General features: G+C 41.1%; 1 protein-coding gene across 5 annotated transcripts in view; it reads left to right on the forward strand.

Moving 5' to 3' along the window:
- LOC101946150 (tropomodulin-3) overlaps positions 1-4,157 on the forward strand; it is a 47,135-nt gene extending 42,978 nt beyond the window's left edge. For all 5 annotated transcript variants that reach the window (XR_010591008.1, XM_005305054.3, XM_065559434.1 and 2 more), the window contains one exon: positions 816-4,157. Coding sequence is in view for 2 of the 5 variants with exons in the window: in XM_065559434.1 (XP_065415506.1) it covers positions 816-850 (35 nt within the window). In the remaining 3 variants the exon portion in view is untranslated. The remainder of the gene's footprint in view (positions 1-815) is intronic.
- Positions 4,158-18,219: the final 14,062 nt, after the last annotated feature.

Genomic DNA, 18,219 nt, shown 5'->3' on the forward strand with positions numbered 1-18,219 from the left:
TTTTACTTCAAACATTAAGCGTACTCCAATCATTCAGTCAATACTGCATATTCTTTAACTGTAAATAGCATGTGAGTTTTAGTAACTTTATTCACCAATCTTTTGTTCGTCCCTTGTGTAATTTATTGTTTTAAGCGATCTGAAAATTTATTCACTCTGATAATGGACTGAAGATTATCAGATTACTGAACACGTGTTAATATTGTAAAGTTTTTTTACCAAGTCTTAGAGTGTTCTGAAGCTTTTGTATATTCCTAATTAGAGCTATAATTAAGCACGGTGCTAGAAAATGGTACATATGAAGTCAAGAATAACTGTTAAATCTGCTCACCAAATTTCAAGTGATATGACATTATTATACTCTAATTCTTACCATATAAATCTTAAATTGTTCATGAGTATCGAAATAAGGTACTCAGAGTTGCTAATAAGCAAATTTGAAATGATGAATAGTGCTAAATGTTAATTAACTGTTTGGAATGAAATTTTACATAGCTGAAAGAATTGTGGTTTAAAAGGTTAACTACACCACCTCTACCCCAATATAACGTGACCCGATATAACACGAATCCGGATATAACACGGTAAAGCAGTGCTCCGGTGGGGGGCGGGGCTGCGCACTCCAGCAGATCAAAGCAAGTTCAATATAACGCGGTTTCACCTATAATGTGGTAAGATTTTTTGGCTCCCGAGGACAGCGTTATATCGAGGTAGAGGTGTGCTAATTGTCCTGTTAGCTGTTGAGATATTGTGGAGATCCTTAGACAGTTATTACAGATTTTATAATTGTGTTTTCTCTTTTCTTATGGACACAGTTCGCAAGAGAAGGGTTGAAGGAGACAACCAGTAAACCTTGCTGCTGCTAGAATTGCATTGTGTGGAGATTTCAAAGGTCCTCAAGGCGCATCTGCTCATCATGGGTGTTGGCAATCTCAGATTTCATTTACTTGGGTAGAAGGGAAAAGACTGGAAACCCCATTCCTTTTTAGTAAAGTTATATTTAGATCTGTGTGGAATGCATCACATATTTCCATTTGAGACATAGTAACTGCACCAGACTTTGCAAGATCAGTTTTTTTAGAACGTTTTTGTATTCAAGACTTTAGCTATACTTTCCACTAAAATAATGTAAATTTTGAAATCAGTGGAGTAGTTATCTGTATTCAAAGGATGATACATGAAGGGATCAATGGGCAAACAATGGAGTATGTTTCTGATAGGAAAGCTGGGGATGGATATTTAAATGGAGGGATTTGTATATTTTTGAGAACAATGTTTTGAGAAAAGGGATTCTTCACACAGAACAATTGGACTCTTATTTTGTAGCTATTACTTCAGCCTTCTTGTTCATATACACTGAACATAAATCTTTCACAGCTGTTACAGTTGCAGTTCTTCCTTTTTATCTTGATTGGCTAATATGCTTTCTTGATACTTTGATAAAGCCCAAAAGTCATCCCTTTTCTGATGAAAACGTGAATTGAATAAGGGCTGTTTCTGCCCTCCAGTACATTTGGAGGAGAACTAATTACAAGACAAGGATGGGTGTCTTGAAAAATCAACATCTGTACTAAACCAAAAAAAGCCTCCGAAGTAGCTTACATTTCTGAATATTCTAAAAGACTGTACTTTGTTCTGATGTGGTTAAACTGGACATCTTTAGAGTGATTTAGTATGTTCATCAGCATTGTTTTAGATTATATTCTTGTATAAAAATGTATATCTAAATACCTTAAATGACATAGGAGTTTTCTAGCAGTAGTGAACATGCACTCTTTAAGAAATGCTGGTAGTGTGTATAGGAAAAGCAGTCTTGTGCAGCTCTGAAATCAAATACGTAATCTTCTATGGCAGGTTGCAACTGAGAAATTCTGTTAAACTAAAAACAGCAGTCAACCATACTTCCTGTGAAATAGTGACCACTGTACTAGACGGATCTTTACCTTCCACTCTGACAAAGGGTCCTCTTGTTCCATCATCACAACATGTTATGCAGAAACGTAACAAATGTAGTGTCTAATCTGCATTGGGTAGTAGATTCATGCTGTTATTCCAAGCCATTTATTTTAAAGAGAAATATTTAGAGTTCTGTAGCTAGGAAAACAAATTAGCGAACAAAAGTCACTTCAGTTTCTGTACATAACAGCTGTGGACTCTTTTGTAATGTTGCAAAACTTAGGTTTTATTTTCATTGTGTTATTTTTGAATTGCACTATACTTGACCATTAGATCATAACATAAGTAAAAGCATGTTCTAAGGAATTGGATAGTCTATTTACAGTGACTTATATAATTCAACTGATTTAACTGTCCAGTATCCATAAAATGAACATAAATATAGTAAGTTTTTTTTAAAAGCCATATATAGGTGATGTGGAGAAAAATGAGATTTTTGCATCATGCTGTACGTAGAGTTTTACAATGTACAAATTTTTCTTTAGAATAATCCCCTATTATTGTGCCCACTTCTACGCTACCACAAATCATGTTTTAGGTCTTTAAAAAATCCAGACTTCAATCTTAAAATGAATTAAACTTTTATGGCAAGTACACAACAAGTTTTAAACTATAGTACCTTCAATGAAGATATAAATAATTAGGTTTTACAAGGGTGGAAAGATGAATTAGCATTTCAAAATTGGGAATGTTATGGTTAATTCTGAATAAACATCAGTGTGTTATGGCCTAAAAGACATGGATGTAACCATCTAAAAATGAAAGGAAGTTGGAATGAATTCTGTTGAAAAACCAAAGATTTCCTGCACTGCACATTTTTGAATGAACAGAAATATGATATTGTTGGTCATAAAAAAAGACTCCTTTTTGCCTTTGGTTTACAATATTTAAATTTGTTACATAATTTAAGCAGACTTTGTTGTGAGAATGCTATCCTAAAGTTTAAGTTCTTATACATTTGCATGCAAATGTATATATTAAAAGCTAAGTGTCTTTTTCAAGAGATGGTGCTATACTGGTGTGGCCAAAGCATGGTATACATGCATTAAGGTGTCTGAATCTATTTTACGGTGCCTAATGTTTAAAACACCAAGGAATCATTTTGTGTCAAATAAACAGGTTGTAAAACCTTCTCTTCCTTCTGTTGTCAAAAGGTTGCATATTTATAAAATCTAATTTTTGTCATGTCTGTTTGATTAGCCAGTTACTTTATATTTGTAATTGAAGATAGAGGAGGGAAATGAAAGGCAATGAGGTGGGGGGGAGAATTGATAAGGAAAAGCATTTTTTCTTCTCTACGCTATTTGTTTGAATTATGTCTGGCTCATCAGTGGCATAAGTGGAAATCAATGGTTGGTTGAAGACGTGTAGCGGTCAGGAATCCTGTCACAGTTGAAAGTAATGGGCATCTTTGTGCCAGATCCTTAATAGCATAGCCCCAGTGAAGTAAATGTAGTAGCTCTGTTGTGGACGGCTGAGGCTAGACACACATAGTGGCAACCTTAGCAGAGAAAACAGACAGATTGGACATGGAGAATTAACCATAGAGGTTTGTCCCTTAGGTTTGAGGCACATTTGGCCTGGCAATATGAAGACGCTTTAATAATTGCTGCCTGTGATTTACCTTGTGTGTGGATAAATGAAGGAATCCCGTCTGCAGAGCTGTCAAATACCATAATCAAATTCAGCAAGCAAAGCTGACTTTTTGATTTACTGGCTTCAAATATATAGTGAGGTTTTGGATATGATGAGGTCATATTTTATGGGTGGTATTACTTTAGCAATAAATTACTATAAAAACCAGGCTGCTTTCCCAAAAGAGGTGGTGATTATGTGCTTTTTTTTTTAGTCTGTAATTGATTCATGGTTAATTCACTTTTTTTTTTAAATATACACTAAATCTGGAAAATCAAGTAACCACACCTTTTGTTGATAGTTTTGGGTTCCATTCTTAATACACAGAATCATAGACTGAATATGTTTCCCAAACATTCTGTAAATTATCTACTTACAATTATACTCTAGAGAAATGTCATCATCATCTCCACAGCTTTTTGTATGAATAATGCTGTTTGTAAGCTATGAATTACAGAGTCTGTTAAGTTTAAGTTTCCGTTGAGGAAACATGAATTGAGTATCTTAGCATATCAGCACTGTATGCTGTCAAGCGGTATTACATTAAAAATTCTGAAACCTCAAAATATTATTTGTTTGGTTTTTTTAACAGAATGCTAATTTAGCAGAAAGGTGAAGCTGGCGTATACTTCAGGCTCCTGCTTGTACCTTTTCCATTGGGAATGCTTGTGCCCAAACAGCTCTTCTGGGAGTCAACACCTGTCATTTGCTATAATTTGATTTTCACATGGGAAAAATGTTAGCTTAGCATACGGCAGAAAATAACAAATAGTGGCAAACTGTTGTCAACCCAGTTCCATGCACGCAGCCATTTAAGCCTATGGACTAGATTTGTTTTAGCTTCTGCTGGGATAATGTAGACTGCAGGTTCCTGGCAACACAAAATCTGCAGCCTTGCTTGGGGAACAAACTGTTTGTACTCTCTCCCTCTGCCTTGGGGATCTTAGAACTGTGGGCTGTGCTAGCCAACAAATGGAGCTTGACCTGGGACAATACACCATCTAGGAACCCAAGATATGCAGTATTTTCGGTACATCCCCATGGATGGCAGGCTTCTGTGGATCCCCAGCAAAACTCCCTCTCCAGGACAGCTACCCTCTTAGACATGGTGGAATCAGAATTTCCAATCCTGCATTAACAGAGGTAACTCTAACCCAGGAGTATCTGCTAAAATATCTATGAAAGTCCAAATAATTAAAAAGCAATCTGTTCCATAAACCTGTAGTCTTGTATAGAACTCATGGGAACGCTTCGGCAGTCTTTGTTGGGGTCATTTCATAAAAGCAAATTGGGTAATAAGTACATTAAATATGGTCTCGAGAGACACTACTTATGTTCCAAAATTAATACTTAGAAACGTCTGTCTGTTTTCCAACCAAATTTCCTTTGAACTCTTGAGAGTCATATTAATAGACCTATTACATAATTTTGCCTAGTAAAAGGACACGCTGTCTTTGAATTTCTCCTCATATGCAGTAGTGAGTAATACCTCTCATGAGTTACATTTCTAATACTTTCCACTTCATCAGTGCACAGGCCTTGAGAAGTATACCAGACACCTAGCCAGGAATAGATTAGAAAAAATTTGGGAGGAAAAGGGCGCTATCAACAAATACTCCAGTGACCCAGTCTCTCTCCCCATCTCCATCCTTAAACAGCTGCTGGAGTCCTACCACAGGCCTGTCCTAGGCCCTGCTTGTCAGGGGGAATTCTCTCATATCAACTACTTAATACATTCAACAGCTGGGGATGGTGGCTTTAAAAGTGAAAAATACTCTCTGCTGCCTATCCAGGAGTGCCCAATCTTTATTGTCTGGGTGATGGAAGTAGGTAGGTGGTCTCTTCCACCCCTCGCCCCAGCCTCAATTGTTTGTATCCTTCTGCCTCCTGAATAGCTCCTGCTTTATGCTGCTGCCACACTTTTGATTCCAAAGCAGCAATGGGTTGAAAGAGATTGAAATCAATTGCTTCATGTCAGTTTCACTGGCACCCAGAGGCTATTGAATAGTAGCAGTGAAAGGAACCAGAGGCCAGGTCTACACTACCATAGTAAATCAATCTGTTATGCTACTTCAGTTACATGAATATGCTCTCCCGCTGACTTCCCTTACTCTTCTCGGAGAGGTGGAGTACAGAAATCAATGGAAGAGTACTCTCCCATCGATTTAGCATGTCTTCACCACACCCTCTAAAGAAGCGCTGATTTAGCTCTGTAGTGAAGACATGGCCTGAATCTCATCAATTTCACTCTTATGCTTGGGGAAAACTATGAGCTTATAGAGAGGCACTGGGCTGTCTGCAGGCTTGGGGCAGGCAGCACTATTTTTCATTTGGAAAATTGTCTTCATTACAATGAGAGTTAGAAATTTAACTTTTTTTTTAATGAAAGCTCAAATTCTGCAACAAGGTACTTAGTTTCCCCTCCTTGTCCCTCAGCCCATTTGCCAAGGAAAACGTGCGGCGTGAATGAACTGTTTCCAAGTTTTTATCATACAATATTAAAAAGGCAATGCAGTGCATTACAACTGAGATTTCTTTTTAAAAAGCAAAGTCAGTGAAATAGGGAAGACTGCATGAGTGGATAATACCTAATTTTAAAAAGTTAAATTTCTAATAGCTCTTACAGCACTTTTTATCAGGAGATCTCAAAGCACTTTGCAAAGAAGGTATAGACCAGCATTGGCCTGCTAAACAGAGGGTTATGAGTTCAATCCTTGAGAGGGCCATTTAGGGATCTGGGACAAAAATCTATCTGGGGATTGGTTTAGAGCAGGGGGTTGGACTAGATGACCTCCTGAGGTCCCTTCCAACCCTGATATTCTTTGAATAGTGTCTAGATCATTATCCCCATTTTACAGATGTGTAGATCATTTAAATACCTGCGTGAACTTGAAGCCACATCTCCCCTGGCCTCTGATTTTTTTCCTTGTACAAATGTGATTGTACAGAGGCAGTTGTAAGACAGGCTGAAAACTTAATCCCATATGAATTATCCATTCCTGTTCTTTTTTTCCACCATCATTTTTTAATTTCCTGAAGAGTTTTGTATTAGCAGTGTGTGGGGAGGAGAGGGTAAGAGAAAAATTGGACACAAAATGGTTACTTGGTGTTTTCTGTTTGTAAACTGAATCTAAAGCAGAGCTTTAGCTAACAGGGAGTTTCACAAGGGAGTTCTCCAGGTGAAGGAGGGGCAAATACAACACCCTTGGGGTAAGTGAGGGTCTGTAGTGTGTGTTTGTTTGTGTTTGGGGGTTACTCGCTGTGTGCTGAGCTTGTGTTTGTCCGTCTGTTTGTTTGTTTAAAGGACCGTGTGCTGTGGCTGGCAGTTGGAAGCTGTGAGCTTCAAAGGAAGGTTTGAAAGCTAGAAGCCTCTGTTAATTGGCTGAGCCGTAGTCAGTGAGCGGGGCTATCAAGCAGGCCAGGGCTTTATAAAGCAGTGCGCAAGCGACCAGGGGCTGCTAACAGGGAGTTTCACAAGGGAATTTGGAAGGGGAGCGGGAAGGGGGCAAGGGCCCCTTGCTGTTGTTTTTGTTTTAAAATCTATAAACTAAACTACAGTCAAAACTTCTTGCTTTAAACAACCCCTTCATTAACTAGGAGACAATGCAGGCAGAAGCCCAGCAGCAGAGTGGAGGCTATCCAGTGTATTGCGCTGAGTGCGGCATGTATGATTACCTGCCCTGTGGGCGGGTGGCATATGTGTGCAAGCGGTGCAAGGAGCTCCTGGCCCTCAGAGACAGCGTACAGGATTTGGAGGCCAGGGTGGTGGAACTGGAGGAGCTAAGGGATGCAGAGAGGTATGTTGATGAGGCTTTCCAGGACACTGTAGAATTGTCCCACCTCCGGTCAGACAGCCCCTGCCTGCGCTGTTGAGGAGGATGGAAGGCCCAGGGAAGCAGAGCAGTCTACGGGAGCAGAGGGAAACCTTCCCATAGTTGGGACCTTCCTTCCAGCTGGTGTTGGGGTATTCTCTCGCACTGAGGTTACCTCTCCGGGGGAGGGAACTCCAGTTACTAGGAAAAGGCAGGTGTTAGTAATGGGAGATTCGATTATTAGAAACATAGATAGCTGGATTTGTGATGACCAGGAGAACCGTATGGTGACTTGCCTGCCTGGTGCAAAGGTTGCGGAACTCTCGAGGCATCTAGACAAATTTATGTGTAGTGCTGGGGAGGAGCCGGTGGTCGTGGTACATGTAGGTACCAATGACATAGGCAAGAGTAGGAGAGATGTCCTGGAGGCCAAATTTAGGCTGCTAGGGAAGAGACTGAAATCCAGGACCTCTATGGTGGCATTCTCAGAAATGCGCCCAGTTCCACCCGCAGGGCCAGGTAAGCAGGCAGAGCTTCAGAGTCTCAATGCGTGGATGAGACAATGGTATAGAGTGATGGGGTTTAGATTCATTAGGAACTGGGGAAACTTTTGGGATGGGGGGAGCCTATACAGGAGAGATGGGCTCCACCTAAACCAAAGTGGAACCAGATTGCTGGCACTAAACATTAAAAAGGTTGTAGAGCAGTTTTTAAACTAGGAGATGGGGGAAAGCCGACTGCTGCAGAGGAGCATGTGGATCGGACAGAGACTTCTCTTAGAGGAGAGTCTATTGATAGAGATTCTCTAGGTTATAGTCAGGAACAGAGGATGTTAAAGGATAATGTAAGGGCCAAATCAGACGAGAAACATTCACATAAAAAAGAATCTGACACATCAGTAAAGGGCAGACAAATAAACAGTGACAAGTTTTTAAAGTGCTTGTACACAAATGCTAGAAGTCTAAATAATAAGATGGGTGAACTAGAGTGCCTCGTGATAAAGGAGGATATTGATATAATAGGCATCACAGAAACCTGGTGGACTGAGGACAATCAATGGGACACAATCATTCCAGGGTACAAAATATATCTAGGGTGACCAGACAGCAAGTGTGAAAAATCAGGACAGGGGGTGGGGGGGTAATAGGAGCCTATATAAGAAAAAGCCCCAAAAATGGGGACTGTGCCTATAAAATCGGGACATCTGGTCACCCTAAATATATCGGAAGGACAGAACAGGTCGGGTGGGGGGGGGTGGCACTATATGTGAAAGAGAATGTAGAATCAAATGAAGTAAAAATCTTAAGTAAATCCACATGTTCCATAGAATCTCTATGGATAGTAATTTCATGCTCTAATAAGAATATAACATTCGGGATCTACCGGTATTATCGACCACCTGACCAGGACAGTGATAGTGATGATGAAATGCTAAGGGAAATTAGAGAGGCTATCAAAATTAAGAACTCAATAATAGTGGGGGATTTCAATTATCCCCATATTGACTGGGAACATGTCACCTCAGGACGAAATGCAGACACAAAATTTCTGGATACTTTAAATGACTGCTTCTTGGAGCAGCTGGTACGGGAACCTAGAAGGGGAGAGGCAACTCTAGATTTAGTCCTGAGTGGAGCACAGGAGCTGGTCCAAGAGGTAATAATAACAAGACCACTTGGAAATAGTGACCATAATATAATAACATTTAACATCCCTGAAAAAGAGCCACCGTGGCTTAACAACCATGTAAAAGAAGCAGTGAGAGATAAAGGCTTCCTTTAAAAAGTGGAAGTCAAATCCTAGCAAGGTAAATAGAAAGGAGCATAAATACAAATTAAGTGTAAAAATGTAATAAGAAAAGCCAAAGAGGAGTTTGAAGAACGACTAGCCAAAAACTCAAAAGGTAATAACAAAATGTTTTTTAAGTACATCAGAAGCAGGAAGCCTGCTAAACAACCAGTGGGGCCCCTCGATGATCGAGATAGAAAAGGAGCGCTTAAAGACGATAAAGTCATTGTGGAGAAACTAAACAAATTCTTTGCTTCAGTCTTCACGGCTGAGGATGTTAGGGAGATTCCCAAACCTGAGCGGGTTTTTGTAGGTGACAAATCTGAGGAACTGTCACAGATTGAAGTGTCACTAGAGGAGGTTTTGGAATTAATTGATAAACTTTACATTAACATGTCACCGGGACCAGATGGCATTCACCCAAGAGCTCTGAAAGAACTCAAATGTGAAATTGCAGAACTATTAACTAGGGTTTGTAATCTGTCCTTTAAATCGGCTTCTGTACCCAACGACTGGAAGATAGCTAATGTAACGCCAATATTTAAAAAGGGCTCTAGAGGTGATCCCGGCAATTACAGACCGGTAAGTCTAACGTCGGTACCGGGCAAATTAGTCAAAACAATAGTAAAGAATAAAATTGTCAGACACATAGAAGAACATAAATTGTTGGGCAAAAGTCAACATGGTTTCTGTAAAGGGAAATCGTGTCTTACTAATCTATTTGAGTTCTTTGAAGGGGTCAACAAACATGTGGACAAGGGGGATCCAGTGGACATAGTGTACTTAGATTTCCAGAAAGCCTTTGACAAGGTCCCTCACCAAAGGCTCTTACGTAAATTAAGTTGTCATGGGATAAAAGGGAAGGTCCTTTCATGGACTGAGAACTGGTTAAAAGACAGGGAACAAAGGGTAGGAATTAATGGTAAATTCTCAGAATGGAGAGGGGTAACTAGTGGTGTTCCCCAAGGGTCAGTCCTCGGACCGATCCTATTCAACTTATTCATAAATGATCTGGAGAAAGGGGTAAAAAGTGAGGTGGCAAAGTTTGCAGATGATACTAAACTGCTCAAGATAGTTAAGACCAAAGCAGACTGTGAAGAACTTCAAAAAGATCTCACAAAACTAAATGATTGGGCAACAAAATGGCAAATGAAATTTAATGTGGATAAATATAAAGTGATGCACATTGGAAAAAATAACCCCAACTATACATACAATATGATGGGGGCTAATTTAGCTACAATGAATCAGGAAAAAGATCTTAGAGTCATCATGGATAGTTCTCTGAAGATGTCCACGCAGTGTGCAGAGGCGGTCAAAAAAGCAAACAGGATGTTAGGAATCATTAAAAAGGGGATAGAGAATAAGACGGAGAATATATTATTGCCCTTATATAAATCGATGGTATGCCCACATCTTGAATACTGCGTACAGATGTGGTCTCCTCATCTCAAAAAAAATATACTGGCACTAGAAAAGGTTCAGAGAGGGCAACTAAAATGATTAGGGGTTTGGAGAGGGTCCCATATGAGGAGAGATTAAAGAGGCTAGGACTTTTCAGCTTGGAAAAGAGGAGACTAAGGGCGGATATGATAGAGGTATATAAAATTATGAGTGATGTGGAGAAAGTAGATAAGGAAAAGTTATTTACCTATTCCCATAATACAAGAACTAGGGGTCACCAAATGAAATTAATAGGCAGCAGGTTTAAAACAAATAAAAGGAAGTTCTTCACACAGCGCACAGTCAACTTGTGGAACTCCTTACCTGAGGAGGTTGTGAAGGCTAGGACTATAACAGCGTTTAAAAGAGAACTAGATAAATTCATGGAGGTTAAGCCCATTAATGGCTATTAGCCACGATGGGTAAGGAATGGTGTCCCTAGACTGTTTGTCAGAGGATGGAGATGGATGGCAGGAGAGAGATGACTTGATCATTACCTGTTAGGTTCACTCCCTCTGGGGCACCTGGCATTGGCCACTGTCAGTAGACAGGATACTGGGCTAGATGGACCTTTGCTCTGATCCAGTACGGCCGTTCTTATGTTTCTCAATAAATTTTTTGGTGGCCTCAAAGTGCAGCCACCAACTCTTGCTGGTGGCTGTTCTGACAGTTTTTCCTAAAATACTTAACTTCATGGAAAAGCAATTCAATACAGACATATACATGTCCAAATCATTGTCATTTATTTATGTAGTAGGAAGACAGTAAGAAATAATGCTGCCCATTCAGCGCACATGAACTTTGCTCCTATTCTTGTGCTCAGAGTGTATTATGGTGCGGTAGCTACATCATCTGTAAACAGCAAGTGTGGCCCCAGGTGGGGAAAGCGGTGACCCATCTCTCTGTCCCTGCCGCTTGTGGACCTTCAGCGAGAGCCCGCCCTGGGGAAGGTGGGTTGAGGACTCACCAGCCGCCTGCAGAGTCCCTGGCTCCCTGTGCCCCAGCTGGGCAGGAGCCGGGGGAGCTTCCACAGGGAGTGTCCTGACGACCAAACACCTGTACCTGCTTCCACTGACAAGAGCTGCCTCTGGCCCCACCCGTCTCCAGAGGCGCTGCCTGGTACCCCCTAAGGAGGCTGCGTGGTGCAGGGCACCAATCCTTGCTGGCAGCACCAGCACAAACACCGAGGCAGCGCATCTCGCTGCCCTTGGTAACGGTTATTCAGGAGCAGCAGCTGGGCACTGCAGGGAGGGACTCACCCCGCCCCCCCCATCTCTGCCCATGCTTTGGAGACTGTCATGGATGCAAAAAAATCCACTGGTGGCCACATGTGAGAAATGCTGATTTAAAGTGTTGTAAAATGTAGCTAGAGGCTTCTTTCACTATTGATTCACTGTGATGTAAATGAGAGCAAAACTTCCCCCATTGACACCTAGCAAAGTTTATACCTTGTGAAGCAAAATTTGTATTTTATTTAATATCTGCGCATTTTAAACTGCCCATTTACCTAGAGACAAAGGGAAAAACAAGTGAAGGGCTGTAACTGGTTCTCCGCAAACCCAGCATCTGAGCTTGCCTCTGCCCTGGTTTCTCTTGGTTAAGCTGGTATGTCAGCTTACAGGCCAGTGTGTCAAAGCAGCTCCTATGCGTATCAGTATTTCAATCCCTTTTCTCAGGGCTGCATTTATTGTTCAAACACACACACAGTTCAGCATCCATCAAATAGGAGAAACCAGGCAGCAGGACCTGGTTTTTCCTAAGACCGCTACCTCAGAGGGCTTCTGCTGCTGCCTGTTCCCAGCCAACATTTTCACCTAGCTGCTGTGGCAAGCCCTAGCTCCTTTTTCCTAACCCACAAACTCCTGCAGAAGCCTCTTTGCAGCTCTTATCCGTTAAGTGAGCTGCTTGTTGGCCTTTTATTGCAGTAATCTGGGAGGCAGCTGATCAGTTACAGTTAAAGCCCAGCCTGTAAGTACTACATGAGGAACAAATATTTAATAATGGCTCTTCAATCTAGCGGAGAATGGTCCTGCAAGATCCAAGTGCTCGAAGTTGAAACTAGACAAATTCAGAGCGGAAATAAGGCACACATTTTTAAAGGGAGGAGGGGAAAGAGCAATTAACCCCTAAAACAATTTACCAGTGTGTCTGACAATTTTAAATCAAGATTGGATGTTTTTCTAAAAGATCTGAGAGATTATTGTGGGGAAGTTCTGTGGCCTGTGTTATACAGGAGGTCAGATTAGATCATCACAGTAATTCCTTCTGGGGTTGGAATGTTTGAATGTATGAAAAGGCCATCCCACCCTGTGACAAGGGCTCATTGAAAATGTTCTGTTTCAGCTTCCATTTTTTCCAGGTCCAAAGCGTAACATACAAAAGCTCAATGCTCTGCCATTGATTTTATGCTAATATTTTTTTGAAAGTTATTGGAAATACCAAAAATCAATGACTAACAGCAAGTGTAAGAGCATGAATTGTTAAGGTGGATTGGTTAGGGTGGATAGCAGGAAAAAAATAATTCTTCAGTACATCTCTTTTCTGTCCTTTCCATTAATGCACATTTTGGGTGTGTCTCCAATAACAGGTTTTCAAATAGTGCCTAAACTCAGAACCTTGCTTGTGCTGTGATGCCAGAGAAGTTTTCTTACCCCAGAGGACTATGGGAGAAACTTGCAGCATAGTTGTTTGCAGTTACTATTGCTCCTGATTTGCCTTGGTCAAGATTTGAAAATCATTTTAGCAGGGGATTAAAAAGCTGTTTAGTATTCTGACCTGCTGTGATGAACTAGGTAATACTGATATTATTTGTATGAAGATGGTACATGCCTCTCCGTGTTTATAGTGGGTTACTTGCTATGAAGTTAGATCAAAAGGGATTGTTAAAGCAACCAAACAGGAAAAGTAAAACAATGTCATGGTGAGGAGCATCCCCTCAAACGCTAGTCATTTATACAGCTGTGATGGTAAGAAAGAGATCAAAGGCAGCAATAAACTATTGTGGGTCTGAAGGCCTAGAAAAAAGGGGTTGAGAGGGGCTGCCTAGTACTAATTGAGAAGCACAGAGCTAGGCTTGCTGTAAGCATGCCAGCTGCCTTCCAGGCTAGGGCAGAGATGTGATGAGCTAAGCAACGACAAGCTGACAAGTTAGAGCTGTGTTTAGGCTTTACTGCACCTTTTTAACCCAATGTTCCTAAAGATGGTGGTATTCCTGTCAGGGCCGGCTCCAGGGTTTTTGCCGTCCCAAGCGGCGCAAAAAACCCCCAAAAAACTAAACCGCGATCGCGATCTGCGGCGGCAACTTGGCGGGAGGTCCTTCGCTCCGAGCGGGAGTGAGGGACCGTCCGCCGAATTGCCCCTGAATAGCTGGACGTGCCGCCCCTCTCCGGAGTGGTCGCCCCAAGCACCTGCTTGGCAAGCTGGTGCCTGGAGCCGACCCTGATTCCTGTTGTCTAATAAATAGCCTGTTTTGAAGAGACTGTCTAGTGTCACTGCAAACATCTGCTGGTTGCAGACCTCCCAAGATGGTATGTTTCCAACAGGTGCACAAGCTCATTTGGACTTGCGGAAGGAGTCACAATGAGAAACAGAAGTGCTGACACCAGGGCCTTAGTTACAGACTTCCTCTTGAGCAGAATGGAGGCCCAAGGCCTACCACAAAGAAGAAGGGGGCACTTGTAGGAAAAGATTGTATACAGGTCAGAGGCAGAGCATGCCCTGCAGATCTGTCATCTGCCAAAAGCTATTCAGAGTTAACATTCTGCTTTATCCTTAACTCACCCAACAGTTCAATCACAAATATGTTATTGCTGCTGTAAATAACAGGCACTGCTTTATTCTGAAGTGGTAGAACAGGTTTTTCATATTTGCATGATAGAATTATAAGGCTGTCCTATCAGTGTTGAACAACAGGTAGGTAATTCTAAAATAGAAATGTTAGACATCTTAACAGAAATCTCACATTACCTATGGGCGTTCCCCTTTAGGTTCAGAAGCGCATATTTGATTCTAAGCATTTTTCAAACCCAATTATTTAACTCTTCAAGTGGTCCTTGTATTGAAAATAATTATTGCAGGGAATTTTCTTATTTTGGAGTCCACAGTACTTTCCCTCTCTGATGGTAGCATAGTGCTGCAGGTTCCGGCCATATAGCGCAACCTGGCTGACCAGTATATATTTTAATACCAGCAGTGTTTTATGTCAAGTGTTTGCTTTCAATTAGAGCACTTTTACCTCTGACACAAAAGTTTGTGTTTAATTCTTATGCCAGAACCATGGCTTAACAAAATGCTGATACAGCATTGTCCTTTGGGAAAGGGGTGTTATGATGTTTCCTTTGCCTATTAAAACACAGTTTAGCTCAGTGAGACGAGTCCTCCCAGGGATCCAATCCTATGCACACTTACTACAGTGGACAGTTCTTACGAATGTTTTTGTTGACATTATTTGAGCTATCTTATTGCTAAGCACAAAAGGATGGCCATATTTGCCTAATTACTCCCTGCTCTAAGGGCTTAAAGAAAGACACTATTGTAAATTGCTTTGTTATGTATTACTTCTAACAGAAGATATTCAAAACCAAATTTGACTTTTAAATTAATGAAAATGTGGCAGAGAAGAGAATAAGCCCATAAATATTCACTCCAAAAATGGAAGTTGCTATGTAATTTTAGTATAGGCCAGGCAACATTACGGAATGATTTTATAATCTTCACAAGTGGTAGATGTGCTCACCAATCTACCTGGACAGATTGGCTAATAAAAATTAGAGAGAGAAGAGACCTATTCTGTCATCTAACTTATCCTGCTGTTGATGCAAAATTGTTCCTTGTATGTGAAGTTCTGTGTATTCCATGATTCAGTCGTCTTAGAATTTGATCCAGCAGACTTAGAATTTGATTCCTTACCACACCTATGATTGAGAATCTCCATTTTCATTATAAAAAATAAATTTGTTTCCAGCCCTCAGGTTGTGAAGAAAAGCTGGAAAACATGCATGGAATGTGAACTGATGCTGGACTATCTATCTGCCTGCGCTTGCAGACTGCCTGAACCGGTTCTGAGTGGTCAACCACCCCCACACATCTTAATGGACTGTTGGCTCTGAAACTGAAAGCATCTGCAGTATATTGTACAGTGAAAATGTGGAGTACAATGCACAATTTAAGGAATTTAATACCAAAGTAAAAAACATCTGGATGACTGCTGTTCCCTATATTCAATATAATTATTTTATTTACAATTAAAAAAGGTAAATAGAGTAAAATATATGAAAAGCAGAATTGGTTTATACCTTTTCAAAAGGTTGAAGGTTTGTGAGAAAAGCATACTAAGCTTCCAGAACAAAAAGTATCTCGGCAGCTTTGTTCCAAGCGATTTATAAAAGGATTAGTAAGTGTCATGGGGGAATTTCAGCAGAAAATTACATAAATGTTAAATGTCTTAGTAACAAAGCAAGAGAAGAAAATGGACAGAAAATCTGGGTAAATCTGAAAAGAGCAACCAGCCCATTCTCTGCTGTCTGTTCAAATGTATCTAGTAGACTGGAAAATCCCAGCTTTTTGGCTGTTATAGTTCATAACTACAACTGGAGCCAAGTAGACAATTTGCAGCAGCACCTGGCCAATTTAACTTCTAAATTTACTCTCTCTCTTCCTCTCCCCCAGACTTCTTCATTTTGGTGTCATTTATCCTCTTTCCAACAGACAATGTGTCCCTTTTCCCTATTTGGCTTATCATGGCAGGAATCTTCAGGGACTTCATTGCTCTTAGGAATCCTTGACCCAAATGATTTCACTGAGTCAGTTGGGTCAAGATACAGGATTCTCCTCTGTTTGGCCCCTGGAGGTGAAGCATTTGATTCTGCCCCATTTCAGTTTGGGTTTGCAGGACAAGGAATGCTCTATCATGTGGTTTGCTTGAGCTAGGATGCTCCTCCCACCCTGTATCAGTTTAGTCACTGGTAGGGTAAGTTAAGGACAGTTATGAAAAATGTGGGACAGAGTTTATTGTAGGACTGTGGGGTGGTAACTGCCTGAAAATAAACTTTTATCTGATCCACTTTTACTTAGTAACTCCTTAGTGGAGATGGATTGTAGAACATGAGATATGAAGAAAGCACAAAGCCTTACTGCGTAGGACCGAGACACCTGCTGTTATAGTGTGGATCCCCTGCCGCAAAACATGACGCCTTCGGGAATTCCAGAGTATAGTGGAAAATGAACATCTTTCCATCCACCACGACCTTAACAACATTCCTCACCACCACTTAGTCACATACACCCTTTTGAATTCAGGCATTTAACCTACAACAATGCAACTTCAACACTGATGAAGCTTGGAAAGCCAAATGGAGTTCACAAGAAGTCACAAATAAATACCCTGTGAAAGACCCAATGTAGAAGATCCTTGGCTTCAATCTCCCATGGAGCTCATGGGCAATCCTAAACTGCATGTGCACAAACATGAGGGGAGGGATAGCTCAGTGGTTTGAGCATTAGCCTGCCAAACCCAGGGTTGTGAGTTCAATCCTTGAGGGGGCCACTTAGGGATCTGGGGCAAAATCAGTACTTGGTCCTGCTAGTGAAGGTAGGGGGCTGGACTTGATGACCTTTCAGGGTCCCTTCCAGCTCTATGAGATAGGTATATCTCCATATATTTATAAACCATGGCAGAACAGAACATGGATGGGTTCGGTCACAGAGACCCCGTTGGGACTGTGACCTGATGTGCTGAACCTACTTCTGAGTCTGTTTTCCCTGTCAGCTTGGGACTCCAGAACCCTACCTTGTTGAGTCAGACAGGCAAGCCTGCTGCAACACAGACCCAGGGTCAGAACCATGTCCCAAAAGCTGCAGGCTTTAACTGAAAACCATTGAGCAGGTACTCCTGTCTCCAGCACTTAGCTCCCAATGGGATCCAAACCCCAAATAAATCCATTTTACTCTGTATAAAGCTTATACAGGGTAAACTCATAAATTGTCCACCCTCTATAACACTGATAGAGAGATATGCACAGCTGTTTGCTCCCCTAGGTATTAATCACTTACTCAAGGTTCAATAATAAACAAAAGTGATTTTATTAAGAATAAAAAGTAGGATTTAAGTGGTTCCAAATAATAACAGACAGAACAAAGTAAGTCACCAAGTAAAATAAAGCAAAAACACACAAGTCTAAGCCTAATTAAGAAACTGAATACAGGTAAATCTCACCCTCAGAGATGTTCCAATAAGTTTCTTTCACAGACTAGACTCCTTCCTAGTCTGGGCCCAGTCCTTTCCCCTGGTACAGACCTTGTTAGTTCCAGCAGGCATCTTAGGTGAAAAGCAGGGGATTCAACATGACTGGGACCCCCTTTGTTCTGTTCCACCCCTTTAATAGCTTTGGCACAAGGTGGGAATCCTTTGTCTCTCTCTGGGTTCCCATCCCTCCTTCTAAATGGAAAAGCACCAGGTTAAAGATGGATTCCAGTTCAGGTGACATGATCCCATGTCCTGTGAGACTTCATTACCCACTCGCTGGCACACACGTATACAGGAAGTCTTACAAGTAAACAGAACCATCTACAATCAATTGTCCTGGTT

This window comes from Chrysemys picta, chromosome 10 (genome assembly GCF_011386835.1).
Source record: "Chrysemys picta bellii isolate R12L10 chromosome 10, ASM1138683v2, whole genome shotgun sequence".
In the NCBI taxonomy this organism is placed as follows: domain Eukaryota; kingdom Metazoa; phylum Chordata; order Testudines; family Emydidae; genus Chrysemys; species Chrysemys picta.